This window comes from Podarcis erhardii (assembly GCF_964252035.2).
Source record: "Podarcis erhardii genome assembly, chromosome: 8".
In the NCBI taxonomy this organism is placed as follows: Eukaryota; Metazoa; Chordata; class Lepidosauria; order Squamata; family Lacertidae; genus Podarcis; species Podarcis erhardii.
Genome location: NC_138499.1, coordinates 42,586,805 through 42,604,671, shown reverse-complemented (window position 1 = coordinate 42,604,671; position 17,867 = coordinate 42,586,805). Strand labels below are relative to the sequence as shown.

General features: G+C 39.1%; 1 protein-coding gene across 3 annotated transcripts in view; it reads right to left on the bottom strand.

Moving 5' to 3' along the window:
- Positions 1-17,867, bottom strand: part of NOL4 (nucleolar protein 4) — a 136,629-nt gene that overhangs the window by 5,813 nt on the left and 112,949 nt on the right. For all 3 annotated transcript variants that reach the window (XM_081873688.1, XM_081873689.1, XM_081873690.1), the window contains 2 exons: positions 8,432-8,545; positions 574-754 (listed from right to left, as the gene is read on the bottom strand). In XM_081873688.1, coding sequence (XP_081729814.1) covers positions 574-754; positions 8,432-8,545 — 295 coding nt within the window. The remainder of the gene's footprint in view (positions 1-573; positions 755-8,431; positions 8,546-17,867) is intronic.

Here is a 17,867-nt window from a genome sequence, read left to right as displayed (position 1 = left end):
CAAATAACCACCACCACCACCAAGGGGATTATAATCACTTATATTTGCTCCTGTGCCAATCAGGCCTACGTCTTCAGGAGGCTCTCTGTGTGTGAAGTACTAATGAAAGCATACAAACAAGCCCTTTAAGGTGACTGTTCTCCATAAGTGGAACTCCCTGCTCCATGAGTTCCGAAAGAATCAAAACATCTTCTGGGAGCAATGCTTATCCTTTTCAATTTGAAGTGAGTGAGCAGTGCATTCTTTTATGTGCATGCTTATTCTAAATACTGGTATATCCAATATCTTTAAGCTAGTATTCTCCATACTGTATTATATAGAGATAGGTTTTTTTCTCTCAGAGAAGGAATGGCTGGTTAAAATCATCTGAAGTAATTTGTGCCCATTAAGACTGTATTAGCACAGGAGTACTTAAGTCCACAGATATGGAATATATTGGATAATTTATAGTCTGTAACAAAAACATGCAATATTTTTCATCTTAAACAATGCCAGGATTGGGCGGGGGGGGGAGAGATTCATTCATGCAAATATAAATGCAGAAATCTGGTAAAAAATAATAATAAAACTCACCGCTGGTAGAAGCATCGCTGAGATTTAGCAAACCTCCTCCTAACCCTCTGTAACTATGGTAACTGTAGGTCCCATTTCCATTTATGTACAACACCTCCTGTGTGCTGGAAACAGCTGATGTTGAGTAAGTGACCTGGGTTGGTTCCTGTTTATATGGTTTGTCAGCTGGAGCAGTCTCATCCTGCAAGAACAATGGTTCAGCGGACAGTGTCAAATCACTGCTGCATTTTTCTCCTTGAATGAAGAAGACATTATATTGTTATTCAATAGACTTTCCTTGCACTACTTTGAAAACAGGTTAAAGGAAATGTGAAACAAGCACATACAAGTTTTTTAATTGACACTTTTATCTGTCGGAAAGAAAACATGAGAACTCTGGCAGGTTATAGATGTCTTGTAGCAGAAATTGTCATTTACGGGTGTAGCTACAGTATAGTCAGCTCTATTCAGCCTATCAATACCCACAATCTTTGCTCTAAAAAGCAACATTGGAGAATCTCTGGCTTGTGGGCCTAATTGAACCCAGCAGGATTCCTAATTTGGCCTGCAAGGCTGTTTTCCACAAGCCCCACCTGCCTGCCCTGTACCTGATAAGTCATATGATATGGTTCTATGTTGAAAGTGGACTTTGCAGACATTGACCAGTGGCACTTTGCCCATGTGGTTTGATATCAAACTGAACAGGTAAAGGAAGGCTTGCAGGCATCACCAATCAGCTGATTGTTGGTGCCTGCAAAGCACTGTGCATTTGTCTGTGCAAACTGATTTCAAAACTACATAGGTAAAGGAAAATGCTTCACCTGGTGATGTCAGGTGGCTGACATGGGGTAGACTCACCCCCGCCCCCCGCCCCGTCAAATTGGCCTGTAGGAATAATTCTGGGGAGATCAGAATTCAGCCCACCAATCCAGTTCCCCACTCCTGCTCTATGTTTTGTGTCATGGGAAACTCAGCTCTAAATGCAGGTATAAGTGATAGGCAAAGAAAATATATATATTATATTAGTTTTTGCTGGAAGAATCAATTGAGATTCTTTCAATAAGCAAAAATTACTTTGGCAGCTAGAGAGTTCATCTCCATGGGTGCTAGGAAGTGGTAGAAAATAATGGTAGGAAAGTCATCATAGAATCATGGGTCTGTAAGGAACTTGAAATGATCTGGCTCTCATGCCCTGTGACACACCAATTTGCTATCAGGGTTCATTTAATTTGTGAAGGGACTATGTGGGCTGGATCACACCTCCTTGCCCCCCACATTCAGCTGTATATTTCTGTGCCTGACAAAGGGCAAGAGTTCCCATCTCACTAAGGGCAATTCTCTGCATTCTCCTACTCCCTCTTCCACATGTTCATTGAATGTAGAAAGGCCCATAGAGATGGACCTCATGGTTCCATATGTCATAAACATAAAGCTGGAGTGAATATAATCCACCATGTCTTAAAACCTTTGTACTTTAAGACTTCTTAAGGAGTGCTTCCTGTATAAACCAACTCACCGGTTGGTCTTGTTAGCAGGCCTTACTGTCTGTGACATCTTTGAGGCAGTTTTGGACAGTAGTAGCTCAAAATTGGGCTCTTTCAGCAACCACCCTATATTTTTCTCTTCCCTAAGGAGGTGGGTAACCAACCTCTGATGGTTTTTTGAAAGCGGAGTAAAGGCTTCTGACAAGTTTTGGTAAACAATAATGCCATCAGTATTGTTTTCTACAGTGGGTTATAGTCTGATATTGTTGCGTTACAGTTGCATTCCATTGGCAGGTAACCTTGTTGGTGGTGCCACTACTGGGGGCTGCCTGGTTGGCACTGACCTGTGACAAGGCCTTTTAGGTGGTGTCTCCCTAGTTGTATAATGCCCTCCTTAGTGAGGTGCACCTGTCTCTATCATTATTAGCTTTCAGGAGGATTTAGAAAGCATTCCTGATTACTCAGATATTTGGTTGCTGAAGTATTGTTTTTGGCAACTCTGAGATCACTGCATGTGCTAAATTATACAGTAGTAATAATATGCTCCCTTTTTCATATTTTTACAGTAATCTGCAAACAATGCAACTTACATAAGTATTATTTTTATTGAGATTTGGGTTCCCTGTAAGGGGAAGACTGATGCCATCTGTTTCTGCTTCCTGAACTAAGACTATGCAGGCAACACATATCAACTATCATTGCCATCATTCTAATTTCTCTTCATACATATATGCATATTTTTACTTTGTTAAAAGGAACTATTTCCTCCCTCATGAAAACAGCATAACACCACACAAGAGAATAGCTCCTAATGGCATAACAGCTACACTGATTTCCAGATGTGACCTGAGGCTTTTTTTGAATTTACAGTTTGATATTTTTAATACACAGGGGTGTGAATCTATTATCTCCATAGCAAAATTCCAATATGCTTACAACTACACCATCCTTTGTAAGTTCACCATTCTGACTGTCAGCTGATCATAATAAATTATGCACTTGCATGTGTTTGTGTGAATGTGCATTTGTGGATCAACACGCCTGCCTGTATTTTTGGACTTTCATTGGGAGCATGGCTATGAACTCTCCTTGCACATATGGCTATGGGGCTCCTGCACTTAAAAAACTACCACTAAATCACAGGGAGTCATAGAAATGTGGAATAGACAAAATGCACCATCAAGTCCAACTTCCTGCCTAAACCTAACCTTATCAAAGATCACTCACCCAATTTTTTTATACCCTTGAATATGTGGCAGGAAGGATATGTGGTAACATTTAAGAGGTCTTCCATCAATTCTGTGGCCACAGTGAGTGCATACACGATCCTAAGCTAATTGCATCAATAACAGTCTAACCTGCTCTAAAAGATCTAAAGTGATTTATTACATAGTTTAATTTTGAATCTGTTCTATTAACAGCTGAATGAAATCTTTTAGATTCTATTTTAGAGTCCAGAATAGACTCCCCACTCAATATCATTAGAGGAAGTGCAGTGTATTGTTTTGGAAAGTCAAAAAGAGACACTGTATTTAGGAATTCTAAAGAAAGCACATCTGGTGCAAGAATCGAACTGGAAGGATGCATTTTTCATGTAGGTGGGAATGCATATCCTCTTCCAGTTCCATCAATTATTGCATGTTACTAGCTGTGTATAACTGGGACAGGATTGGGGGTATTCTGTTTAGTGTTCCCAGTCTCATTGGACGGGGTCATTTTTTGCACATAGACTAGTAAAAATATATTGACACAATCTTGTGTTTTTCATTAGTTTTAATTCTTCTGGGCTTGACCTAGTTTAAATTTTATGAGCAATAAACTTGAAAGCTCAAATTACGGAATAGTGTTTTGGCATATCATAGTGCCCAAGAATTCCTTTCAATTTCAATAAGGTTATAGAGTTGATGTGATCAGTAGAGATGGAAATTTTTATTTCTAAACAGGGACTAGATGCTGTTTGGCTCTTGTTTTGGTTCATTAAACCCCATTAATACTAAGTGTTCTGAGATCATTATCTGCTCCCAGAATAAAAATGCATTAACCCCACAGTATCATGAGGCAGTTAAACTGAATAACTCAGTATATTTTGACCCATGTAAAATCTGCCCCACCCCACCCCACCCCCTCTTTTTTTCGAGGAGCCAACATAAATTGAGTTTGCTACATACCCTAAGTGAATAGATGGAATAGTTTTCCAGGCAAAATCATATTTGTTCTGGTTGCAGTGCAAACTTTATCTCAGGCAATTAGCCCACTTGTACTCATAAGTTTGGAGGTCTAGTGGTTTTCTCTTCTCATTTTCTATCAAACTAGAAGTAGGAAGGGGTGGTGCCATAGTCCTGGCCTCATGGCAGCATACCAGGTCCCCTGCAAACCAGGTGAATGCAGTGGCAGGGCTGGGGTGCTGTGAGTGCACCAGTAGCAACATTATATCTCCTCCAGTGCCACCCCTCCTCACTGGCTGCTGCTGTATCAAGCATAGCATGATTTACTAAGGCATCTTCAAACAGGTGTTAGACTGCGTTGTAATGGCACCCTGATTGTGTGTCAGCACCCTCAAGCCAAAGCCCCTCCCCCATTAGAATGAAGAAATTCACACAGACACAGATTTTTTTGTTTAAGGTTATTGGGCAAATTTTGGCCACAACTTTACTGATTACAGGAAATGTGAGCGGTATTGGCTTAGGCATTGGCAAAAGACTATATCAGACTCCTGCCCCCTTTGCAGGAAGTCTGTAAGGGTAAACCACCCAAAGGGGAGCTGCTTTGGGGGAACCCACCTGCATCTCCCCCAGTATTCCCAGAGGGCTGACATGGCCCTAGCCCCTCAAGTGGACTTCACACAGGATCCAGGCCCTGGATTCCTTTAACGGAATACCCTTGGACAATGGAGGGGCAGGCGATGACCGACCTCCCCTCTCCCACTCAACAATAAGCCAATGCCTAACTGCCAAACCTTACAAAGTTGTGACAATTGCTAAGAGGTAGGCGAAAACCAAGTGGCCAGTGCCAATTTGCCAAATGGAAAAAAATCCTATCCGGTCCCCGTCCCAAGGTTTATGTCAGGGATGCTGAAGTGTTTAATAGCACAATTCTATGCATGTCTACCTGGAAGTAAGTCCCACTGCTTTAAATGGCATTTATTTGCAGGAAAATGTTTTAAGACTGCAATTTAAATGTGATAAATAATAATATTCTTGCTATCCTTCCAAATGGCTAAGAGTTGGTCTACTTAGAAAAAAGCAATGTAGTAACCCACGGCACATGTAAAAATACATATAATGAGTTGGATCTAGACTGGTCAGTCTGTGAACAGATTTTTCTGTTTGTGGAAGTGACTAAGGAGGCTCCCTATTGTAGAAAGGAGGGAGGTGATATTCATCCTTTCCTGCTACTTCCTCATACAGTGGTACCTCTGGATGCGAACGGGATCTGTTCCGGAGCCCTGTTCGCATCCTGAAGCGAACGCAACCCGCCTCCGCGCATCTGTGCGTGTCACGATTCACCGCTTCTGTGCATGCGCGTGATGTCATTTTGAGAATCTGCACATGCGCGAGCAGCGAAACCCAGAAGTAACGCGTTCCGTTACTTCTGGGTCACCGCGGAGTGTAACCTGAAAACACTCAACCCGAAGCTACTTCAACCCGAGGTATGACTGTACCCTACTTATCATGTTACTCAAGAAGGCCATAGTCCTTCAGAACAGAGGGAACTGGGGGGAAATAGTCCCCCATGCTTTTGGACACGAACAGAACTCCATCAATCACAAGACTGGGTCTAACTCATTATGAATTATGTAATTTTGAGGGAAAAGGGATTTAAGATACAGTATAGCTGAAAATATCCTTGAACTGTTCTAAACAGAAATAGCTCTTTAGAATTACTGGATTGCTGCAATTGCAAAAATACAAATGCACATTTGAGAGTTTTATTCTTAATAATGCTGTACATTACACTGGTCAACAACAAATTTGTTGTCTGCGTTTTTTCAGCTGATTTAGGATGAATCTGATGCGCTGAATCCAAAAATCACATTGGTTTTGCTCAATCAGGTCAAGTTTTTGAGTTATGGCAAATGTCTTTTTTTTTACATTTTTGTTCACATGTACGCTTGTGTGGAGCATTTTAGAAGAAGTTGGTGGGGGTAAAATGCCTTGTCAAATAATTGTTTTGATTGGAAATGATTATTTTAATGACAAGAAGTATTCAGGTCTGATAGTTCTGGGTGATTATGTCGAAAAGGGATCAGTTTGAAGTCATAAAACCTCGAAATCTTCCTTAAGTTGGTCCAGCAAAGCATAAAGTTGGGAGATCAAAACTAAGTTAATGGGGCAGCCGCCCCACGAAGTATCCTGATCTTCAATCAGCACGTCATCCTGTACCTCATTGTGATGAAATTCCAGTGCCTATCTTCGGAGAACTTCCTGACATTAGTGACGAAGATGCCTCCAGTGTTGAAGGACATGAAGAAGAAGAAGTGGTTCTTGAAGATGATGCTCCACATCCATTTTCCCAAAAGGAGTTGAATGATCTAGTTCACGACCTCAGCTTGTCAAAGGACTCTGCCGAACTGTTGGCATCCAGATTGAAGGAAAAAACCTCCTCTCTGACAGTGCTCGCATCAGCTTCTTGCGCAACAGGCATCATACCTCCGTTTTTTCTCGGAAGAGAAGGACTTGGTGTACTGTGCAGATATTGCGCAGCTTCTGCTCAAGCTTGGAGTGCCACAGTACAAACCCAAAGATTGGAGACTGTTCATTGACAGCAGCAAGCGATCACTGAAATGTGTTCTGCTACACAACGGCAACCAGTTTGCCTCTATACCCCTGGCTCACTCGAGTACACTGAAGGAGAACTATGAAGCGGTGAAGTATGTGCTGGAGAAAATTGGTTATGATCAGCATAAGTGGTTTATTTGTGTTGACCTGAAGATGGTGAACTTTTTGTTGGGACAACAGTCTGGCTTCACCAAGTACCTATGTTTTCTGTGCATGTGGGATAGTAGGGACCGTGCTCAGCATTACACAAAGAAGGACTGGCCTGTGCGGGAGGAATTGGTGCCTTGCAAAGAAAGGAACGTCATCAATGACCATCTGGTGGACAGAGACAGAATACTCTTCCCACCGCTGCACATCAAGCTCGGCTTAATCAAGCAGTTCACCAAGGCTCTGGACAAGGATGGTGACTGCTTCATTTACTTGTGCCAGGCTTTTCCAGGATTGACCATAGAGAAGTTGAAAGCTGGCATCTTTGACGGTCCTCAGATCCATCAGCTCATCAGAGATCCAGAGTTCGGAAACTCAATGAACGAAGTGGAACTGGAAGCGTGGAAGGCATTTGTTCTGGTAGTGAAGAACTTTGTTGGCAACAATAAGGCCAGAAACTATGCAGAACTTGTCAACAACATGCTGACTGCTTTCAGAAACCTGGGCTGCAACATGAGCGTCAAGATGCACTACATATTTTCCCATATGGACCTGTTTCCTGAGAACCTGGATTCAATGAGTGACGAGCAGGGGGAGAGATTCCATCAGGACATGAAAGAGATGGAGACCAGGTATCAGGGTCGCTGGGACGCAGTCATGATGGCTGACTACTGTTGGACTCTGAAGAGAGACCTTCGTGCTCCTGAGCATTCCAGGAGTTCCAAGAAACAGAAGTTCAAGCCCTGAAGTTTGAAAAATGGTGAAGCAACATGCAATTTACGTGTACTTACCTTTATCAATGCCCACTATTCAGATTACAGAAAACCTGACCTGATGGAGAGAAACGGATGCCATTTCCTGATTCAGCAATGCAAAAATATCCTAAATCAGTTGTAGAAATCTAGACAACATTCAAAAAGTAAAAAATTGTTGCCCAGTGTTATTATTGCTATATTCTATTTGCCCACTATGTGAGTTTGTGATTATTTTATGTAATTAACAAAAAATATATACCTGTTTGTAAGAAAACCTCTAAGAGGTTTACAAACATATAAAACAAAACATTAAAATTCTTGATGAAAACAGTTAAAAACTGGTATTTATAAACATCAAAAGATGAACATTATGAAATGAACACAAATTTATCTTAATTAACATTATTCTACCTTTTTTATAAACTATGATCAGTATGAAGGCTGGAGGCAGATCTGATATAAAGAAGAGCTCACAGCATGTTCTTCAGCCATGTTACACGTTGGTATTCACAATTAAACTGACAGCTGAGCATGCCAGAAAACAAACATTTTGAAGCCCATCTGCCTTGCTACCACTTTTTGCTCTCTCTGCAGCCGCTATGGAGAACCTCTTATCTCTCCACAGAACACATTTTACAAAGTCTGTGATTATTGCTTGATCAGTCCACTGAGTCCTGGGTATGGATCATGAGTCTTTCACCCCCCACGCCCATACCTGCTGTCGATCCAAGCGCATTCTTTTCGCAGCATTTCTGCTTTCGCTTTCACAGGCTGAAGCCAGGATACTCTCTGCTACTGCTGAAGTAAGGTGTGAGGGAATAGGCCGTGACTATGAAAGAGAGAAAGAGAGAAGGAGAAAGAAAGAAAGGGAGAAAGAGAAAGAGAATAAGAATTACAAGGATCATTGCCAGGTCAACAACAGTGCTTTACAAGCAGCACATAGATTGGAGAGTTGGTTCATTGAAATGTATTTTGTTTCAACAGAAAGTGGAAATGGAGGTTATCAAGATGAAAAATGAAAACTAGTTAGAGACTAAAGCTGCAGTTCAGTCACTGATCCTCAACTTTTCCTTCCACCAATATTTTACGTGGGTATTTGTAAGCCGGGGTGGTTAACCCCGTTTGGGTGGCCTTCCAGCCCTACTCAACGAAGTTTCCTATTTTCCCAACACCTCACTGATTTGGGCAGCAGCCAGGAAAGCAGGGAATTCAAGCAGACACAGTGCTGAGGTAGCTGCATATGGCCTTGGGGCCTAAACAGGTTTAGCCATCCTTGCTCTTAAGGATGCATTTTGAAGAAACACTAGTATATTCCCATGACAGACAAGAGCTGGTGTAATATAGTGGATATGAGACTGAGCTATGAATTTGGGAGCCCCTGGTTAAAATTTCACCTCTGCCATGAACTCACCAGGTGACCTTTGGTAAGTTATTCCCTCTTAGCCTCAGCCACCCACCCTCTGAATTATGGGTGGCACAACTACTGACTTACCTTTCAGTCTTGTTGTAAGCATTACAGCTAGATGATGAATGTCAAGTGAACACTTGTAAGTGCTATGGAAGCATTGGGCAGGATTCACCTAACCAGCGGCAGAAGCCCTGTGCCAGGACTTCCAGTTGCGAAACAGAGTTTTCTTTTCCCCTTCTTCTTCCCTCACATGTCCCCTGAAATTGCCTTGGTATGTGTGTGTGTCATGAGAACCCCCAGAGTGGTGTGCCAGGGGAGGAGAGATGGTGTGTTTTCATCAGGCAAGCTGGAATGCTTGCAACAGACGGAACGACTGGAAGAGCACAATGCTGGATTTGGCCTATTATAGGAACATGCCTGATTTGAGTCTTATTTCATAATCATAGTGGCATTGAAAAGCATGCTGTCCTTTTTACTTGAATGCATAGCAAAGCATTCTCACATATTCTTTGTATGTATTTTACCTGGAGAGTTGTAATGATTGACTGCCTTAGTGTTTAAGCAGTATGTAATGTTTGTTCACCCACTTGACTGTGAATTTCCCCATCTTCAAAAGAATTAACCAACCCCCCCAAAAAAAATTAAGGGTGTGCATTAAGTACTAGTCATCTTTATTATAATTCCACTATTGACTTGACTGATATACTTGACTGATAATCTACATAGCCTGCTTTTACTTCTAAAAATGATCTATGCAATCTACACATTCTCTGTTGTTTTATTTATTTATTTAAAGTGTACTTTTTGATTTTTGTTCAGTTAGCAACCCTGCAAACATAAACCTATGCTGAACATACAGGATATAAATTAAGTAAAGAAATACAAAATCAGAATAAATATTCTTAGATAAATACTCTTTTTTTGTTTATTCGTGCAATTATATTTGGTTTGACAATACTTATATTTTGTACAGTTGATCTTCAGTCACCCTTAAGCCATCCAGTGAAATACTCAATGTAGACCCATTGCCTCACAAATGACACTGTCTTATATCTGCTACTTGCCCTTCACGAAAGAGTCAGTTTTCACTTTAAAATGTAAATAACTGATCCAAAGGGCACTGAAATGTGTCTGAACCATTCCATTCACTTAAGTAGTGTTTAAATTATCTGTTGGATGGTAAATCAATGATGGTAAATCAATAATCAAAATTACACTTAACTATTGAAACATGATGTAGAAATAATAATAATAATAATAATAATAATAATAATAATAATAATATAATAATAATAATAATAATAGTTACAGATAGGTAGCCGTGTTGGTCTGCCATGGTCAAAACAAAATAAAAAAAATCCTTCCAGTAGCACCTTAAAGACCAACTGAGTTAGTTCTAGGTATGAGCTTTCGTGTGCATGCACACTTCTTCAGATATCTGAAGAAGTGTGCATGCACACGAAAGCTCATACCTAGAACTAACTCAGTTGGTCTTTAAGGTGCTACTGGAAGGATTTTTTTTATTTTGTTTTAATAATAATAATAGAAGACCCAATTTGTAATAAGCTGGAGCTGTTGGAAGTGTACAATCACGACTGCTTATCAAAGTTTGGGACAGTTTATACTGTAAATAGAGGAAATTGGTTTCACAAATACCATATGTGAGATAAGAATCAGTCCAAATTAAATACTCTTAAGGCCCTTTGAGGTTAGCATGTAGTTAACATACTCATTTAAATTGAAGCTCAATCTACTTTGGGCTGGATTGTGTGCTAAATAATTCTATATTTTAAATACAAATATTGCACTATATTGCAATATGGTGAGGACTCATGGTGAAGGGCAGGTAAGAAATCTGATGTAGTAGTAGTATTAGTAGCTACCCTTTTATTTCTGCTTTAAATTTAAACAGGACAGATGAGTGTTCAATTTTTTTGTATTTCAATTTTATTCTATAACTTTGAAATATTTTTGTTTTTTAATATTAGAACAGATGTTTCAGAGGGAAAGTCCATGTATTCCCCTGTAAAAATCTATCAATTTTATAGCATCTGTTGAAATGTTGTGCATATAGGGAAACATACAGTTGTACTCTCTACTTTAGTTCATTACTTTCATTTAAAATGAAGATGGTCAATAACAGTTCAGTCTTATATGTTCGACATGCTCCCAGGTTTGTATGTATGGGAGTGTAGCCTATAGTAGATTTGAGCATCCTCATGGCACCCTCCAGCTTCTTACTGTCAATGCCCATCACAAATATCAGCCTTGAGCATTGTAGACTGACGCTGGAATCCAGTCTCAAAGAACATATGACTCTGGTGGCTGATCACAATTTTACTGTGTTTTATTTTCTGATATTACATTATGGTGGCCGCACAGTAAATCATGTGTTGCACTCTTCAAATGATGTCGTTTCACGCTGAGTCCACTAAACAGTATTTTTAATTTTTTAAAAAACCCAAATAATACTATAAGAAAGCTGATACTTTGATTCATCCAAAGACATCTATTTGCATCACAGGATCATTAAATAATATACCGAAAGTAACACATATGAAACAAACAGTTATAGCCAATTTGGCAGAAGGTCACTCAAGAATCTAAGTAGAATGGCACACATACAAAATTATAAAAAGGCTGTAAACTGGGTATTTGTTTCAGGGAATTTCCTGCTCCCCCTAAAAAGAATCAATATTGCCTGGTGTTGTAGGACCAGTCTGAGCTTCTGAATCTGTTCATTTGGCAGTGGTAATTACTTCCTAGTAAAAATACTTGAGATCGGGGTGTAAGAATTTTTTATATAATAGTCTCTCAAGTGGCAGCCAGGGAAATGTCTATAAAACATTTTCTTATTTCCAAAGGCATAAGGGAAAATACATGGATACAACTGACCTTAGATTGCAATAAAATAATTACATATAGGGCACCCATTGGTTGATGTGCTGCACATCAGACGCTAGTTTTAATAGTGAAACCTATATGGCATGTGTTACCTCATTTGCTTGAATGTATAAAATCATCAGCAAATTTCTACAAGTCATACTAAGCATTTCTTTTTCAGTTCTATATGTAAATGTGCTTGTGTCCAAATAGCACCATCCACTTCAAAGCATTATTTCTACCACATGTATATTTGGGATCTAAACCTTCTCTCAAACCGCCAACATGTTCTTCAAAGGAACATTTTGTCCTTAAAATACAGATATTTAGTGATTCTAGTTATGGAATACACAGTGGATCTTCTGTTTTATGCATAACAAGTACAACTTCAAAGGTCTAATAAAATATTTTGTCAATGAAACCAGAATACCTCAAGCAGAACATGAATATACTCACCAACATCTTGTTACAGAATTAAGACTGAAAAAGGATTCTTGAGAATAGAGGCATATTAAAACACTCTCTCATACTGTAAAGCATGCAGTGTAAAGTAGCACAATGTGCATGTTTGAGCAGCATTCTGCATTACAAACTGAAGAACAGCACTGCACTCTGTTGGATGTCCTGATATTGTTCTAATGTAATAAGCTCTCATATCCCCGGTAAATATATAAAAGGATTTGTCATTTTAAGACTTGCAGCAGCACTGCATTTTGACATCAGTTGTAATGCTTTTCATTCATTCTTGTCTGAGAGTAAATGGAAGAAGCAAAATTTCAGTAACTGTTGGCAAAACCAGACAGGGAGTGGAGGGATGGATGAGGCACAATAGGTTATAGCATTATTTTGATGGAGGACCTACAGTGCAAATTAATTAGAGAATACACGTTTAATTTTCAAAAAAAGAAATTTAGTTTAACGCACAATCCACTTTGCTTACAATTCTAATGTTCTCATTCCAGACAGTATTATACTTATAATAGACAAAAGGGGGGGTGTCTATTTGCCACAGACATCATGTTTAGCACAATTATCTAGGCTGTATATGATGTACAGCAGCAATAATTGCCCAAGATTACCATACAGCCAAAAAATGTAGTTGCAGATAGGTAGCCGTGTTGGTCTGCCATAGTCAAAACAAAATAAAAAAATAAATAAAAAATAAAAAATTCCTTCCAGTAGCACCTTAAAGACCAACTAAGTTAGTTCTTGGTATGAGCTTTCGTGTGCATGCACACTTCTTCAGATACACTGAAACAGAAGTCACAGACCCTTCTATATAGTGAGAAGGTGGGGAGGGGTATTACTCAGGTGGGGAGGTGGGAATGGGTGATTGGCAGATAGCTGTGATGAGCCTGTTGACGACTCTTAATGACTGCAATAGGTCTTACAGGAAAAAGCAAGGGGTGAGAAGGTGAAAATGGCTTTGTCATGTATAATGAGATAAGAATCCAATGTCTTTGTTCAGACCAGGTCTCTCCATGGTTTTAAGTTTGGTGATAAGTTGCAATTCAGCAGCTTCTCTTTCCAGTCTATTTCTGAAATTCCTTTGTAATAGAACAGCTACTTTGAGATCTTGTATAGAATGTCCTGGGAGATTGAAGTGTTCTCCTACTGGTTTCTCTGTCTTGTGATTCCTGATGTCAGATTTATGTCCGTTTATCCTTTGGCGTAAGGTTTGGCCTGTTTGTCCAATATAGAGAGCTGAAGGACACTGTTGGCATTTGTAGTTACAGAAGGAAAAGAGGCAACAAACACATGTAGACCAATTAGTAATCTCTTTCCTGCTGCTGTGCATGTACATAATGCCAAATCCTGTCCCAATATATTCTTGCCTCAGTGAAATGAGTAGGGTGACTTGTAAAAGTAAAGACATACACAATCTGACAGGGCAAGAGCTGGATAATATGCCAGGTATATCTCCTGAGATTTGTGCTTTAGGATTTCATAATACGTTGATGTGATCTTTTCATGAGACAGATGTTCAGACAAGGCTGGTGGTTTGTAAAGGCAGGGAAGTGTGAAGAAGGGCTTGGCAAGCAGCCATCGTCAACAGGTAAATGAATGCAGAATACTGTATATATGGAGAAGGTTTGTATTGTTAACTGAGTCTTCCCAAGGCAAGCCAGAAGTCACATGTTCCTCATGGTTTCATTAAGTTAAATGAGATTTAGGTACAGCCTTGGGTAAAAGTGTTTGAGTGCATGCATGTGCGCGCGCTCTCTCTCTCTCTCTCTCTCTCTCACACACACACACACACGCACACAAATGCACAGTTTGAAGTGAGTATGAATTTACGTTAGGCTGATATGTATTTTACTCATCTCAGGAACAGCTCTGTCAAACGGTTGTGTTTCTGTTGTTGGTTGAGGAAAGGAAAGATATACTAAGATGTTTGCCTTTTATTACCCAACAAATAGGACACCTGTAGCTGTACTGAGGCTGTGTTTTTTGTTGACTTTGTGTGAAACTATTTCAACGTGGTATGGAAGCCCTTATCTCAGAAATTAGTTAACTCCTAGTATTGCCTACAGTTTCTATATTATCAATACTAGTGTGCTTTTTCTTAGAAGAGATTCATATAGATGATGGTCATCAGATATGAATGTGTGAACATTACATTCTTTTTTTAGGCAGGAAATTATAGCAGCAACAAAACTTTAAAGATACTTAGAGCAGATGTCATCCAAAAGGCACATTTTTTGTCATTTTCCCCATCAACTGCCTTAATTATTTCCTGTGAGATGGGCAGATACTAATGAGAAAGAAGGCCTTTAGTTAAGAACTCTCTTCCAGATGTCCCCCTGCAGGGGAAGAATAATGAGGCTATTAACTGAAGGCCAGATCTTATTTACCAGTTCAGAATAAGTTGCAGAATCCCCTCTTTTTTAGTATTACAAAATAATTTCTCCCTGGTGACCTGAAGATTTCAGGATCATTCTTTGATAGAGAATGTTTGAACTCTAGGCTGCTTATTGAAATGTGCTTTTGAAGAAAGAGTGAAAGGTTGAAGTTGCATTATTTGTTTTGAATTCTGTTCCTGAGACAGAACAGGAACAGATGAACACATTTTCTTTCTCAGAGCAACCATATATTTATCACCAATATCTGAATGGATATGGTAGCAAGATATTTCAGGCACAGAAACTGCAATTCCTTAATAACTATTACAAGAATGATAAATAAAACTCTGCTAGGAATCTTTGACCAAAATAGTCTGATTAATATGTTGCCTCTTCTTAAAAAGAAAAAAAAAATGTTTGGACATATAAAACTCAACCTTCCAAGACCACAACAACCAGGCCTTTGTCTAATGAAGCAATTTATGGCCTTTTAAACTGGGGCGGGGGTTTTGTTTTTGTTTGATACAGTTATGTATTTTTGTGTTTTTATATTATAAACTGCCCTGTGATCCCTGGATGGATGGTATAGAAATTTAATTAATTATAATTATAATAATGAGAAAGCCATGCACACTATGGCCAGTACTAGCCCCAATATTTGGTCCATTATGGAACTTGCTACTGATATTTCTGCTTACCAAAGGAGTGGCTAATCCCCAGTTTGGGGCACTGATCAATTCCCCAAACAACCACCCCCAAATTTGGCAGAAGCAACAAAAAGTATAAAAGTAAAGACAGTAAAGCCCAGTGCACTAATGGGGGTACAAGTTGCCCCCTGCCTGGTCATTAGATTAATAGTTTGCTGAATGGTGAGGGAACTATAAGTCCTTTCATCTCAGCCGATCGGCATGGGTCAACTGAGGAAGGAACCATCGCTGGTCTATCATGATAATCTGAAACCTGTGCTTTGACAAATGGTTCTGCAGGTTTGTTTCATTTCTTCAGATAGTTTTTGCATCCATTTTCATTGTGATCCTAATGGTGCCGTTCAAAATAAAAGCAGTATGATAACCTGTTGCTGTGTTATATACATTGACACCCAAAGAAATTGCTTCAGAATTTATATTATTTTATCCCTATTGTATTTCATAAACTAAAAGAAATATTTATATTTTTCTACTACACTTGGTATACATGATATGGTTTGAGGTAGATCAGAGCAAGACACACCTTCCACTAATTAATATATTTACATCTTCCAGAGCGTCAAGTCATGGTGGTTGTTCCATAATTACACCTGAAATGCTACATGTCCTATAAACAATTTTAATTGTTCTGATATTTTCAGAAAGATTTATCAACTGAATCATGTGAAAAGTTGAATTTATGCCCAGACCTCTGTAGAAATTTCACTGTAACGCCTTACTACCATAATGATACAGTGATATAGTCACCATTCCTGCGTTTTAAGTGATATTAAATAAGCAGTCAGTTAAACAACTTTGCTCCTTGTATTCTAATTACCTTTCAGTTATGTCATTACAGTGAAACAAATTTAGATTACAATCTAGATAGCACCAGACATTTCAAAATGATATGTTTTACAAGCATGGAGGTCATTTAATTCTTTATTTCTTCATATTGACATATATTAATCATCAGGATTCGAAACAAGCTTTAGCTGATGAAATGTAATAACAAGTGAAAAGAAATACTATTCCTGTTTGTCTCTGCAGCACTGCCAAATCTATCAAATTGAAACTGACCTATGCAGACAGTTTGTGTAGTGCCCTTCAAATAATAAGCCCCTCAAGCAAACCACCAAAAAGTCTTTATGAAACCTAGAGAGTCTATGGAGGCCATGTTCACATATCACGCCAAGACATAAACTTCCACAGCACGGGGGAGAGGAGCAAAGTTACCCAATCAGCTTATAAGCCATGGTATAGGGCTTACTGAACATGGTCTCTCTGTCCTGACAGCAAATGCCTCAGGATGCAGCGAATGTGTGTTCAAACTAGGTTTCACTACCATTTAGAATGTCTGCCCATCTTCATCTTTCAAACTGGAAGTGACCATTCACATTCTATTCCACTAGTCTATCTTAAGGGAAGGACCATATTTCAATGCATCTTGCTTATAGAAGGTGCCAAATTCAATCCCTACCATCTCCGGTTAAAAGAACTTCAGACAATATGATCATGAAAAACCTCTGTGAAGCGTCATGGAGAGCCACTGCCAATCAGAGTAGACGATTCCGAGCTAGATAAACCAAAGGTGTAACTCTGGTTTCTCATACAGTCTCCACTGTTGAGGATCTGGTCTCTCAGCCTCATTTGCAACTGCTACTGTTATGCAATGATGCTGCTGAAATAAGGAACGTAAGACAGGGAGGTGTACACTCTGCTCAGGAGAAGACTTTGCTTGCCTTCACTCAACTATGGCAACAGCTTTTGGACACAGCTACTTCCACATGCATGAGGGAAGGAGATTAGTCCTGTGTTTTCATGGGGCAACAGCAGACCTGAAAAACTTGCTACCCCTACATGCTTTTTTATTTGGACAGTTATGTAGAGATATAAACAAGCACAGGCCTTTTTGGGATCATTCATGTTTGTAATTGTTCAGTGATGTGAACATGTGTATGAAATCTGGTCATATAAGACAGGAAAAATATTACTTCTTTGTAAATATATATATATTATACTCCATCTGTACCGAAATTAGAGAAGTGTATAAAGTTGTGAGATAAAATTAATCAAAGTTACCAAGATCAGACAGTTGCACAAAGACTTTTCATTTTATAAATAACTTAATTCAAATAAAACAAATGTAAAACTACACTATTTACTAGACTTCAATAATATATTGCCCGTCAAATATTTCAAAACACAATATAACTCAACAATCAGATTTTCACATCCGATATTTTTTCATGGTCTCTGCTCCCTTTCAATCTATAGTTCCCTTGTTCATAAGCTGACTTGACTTGCATCAATTGTACAAATAGGACTTCC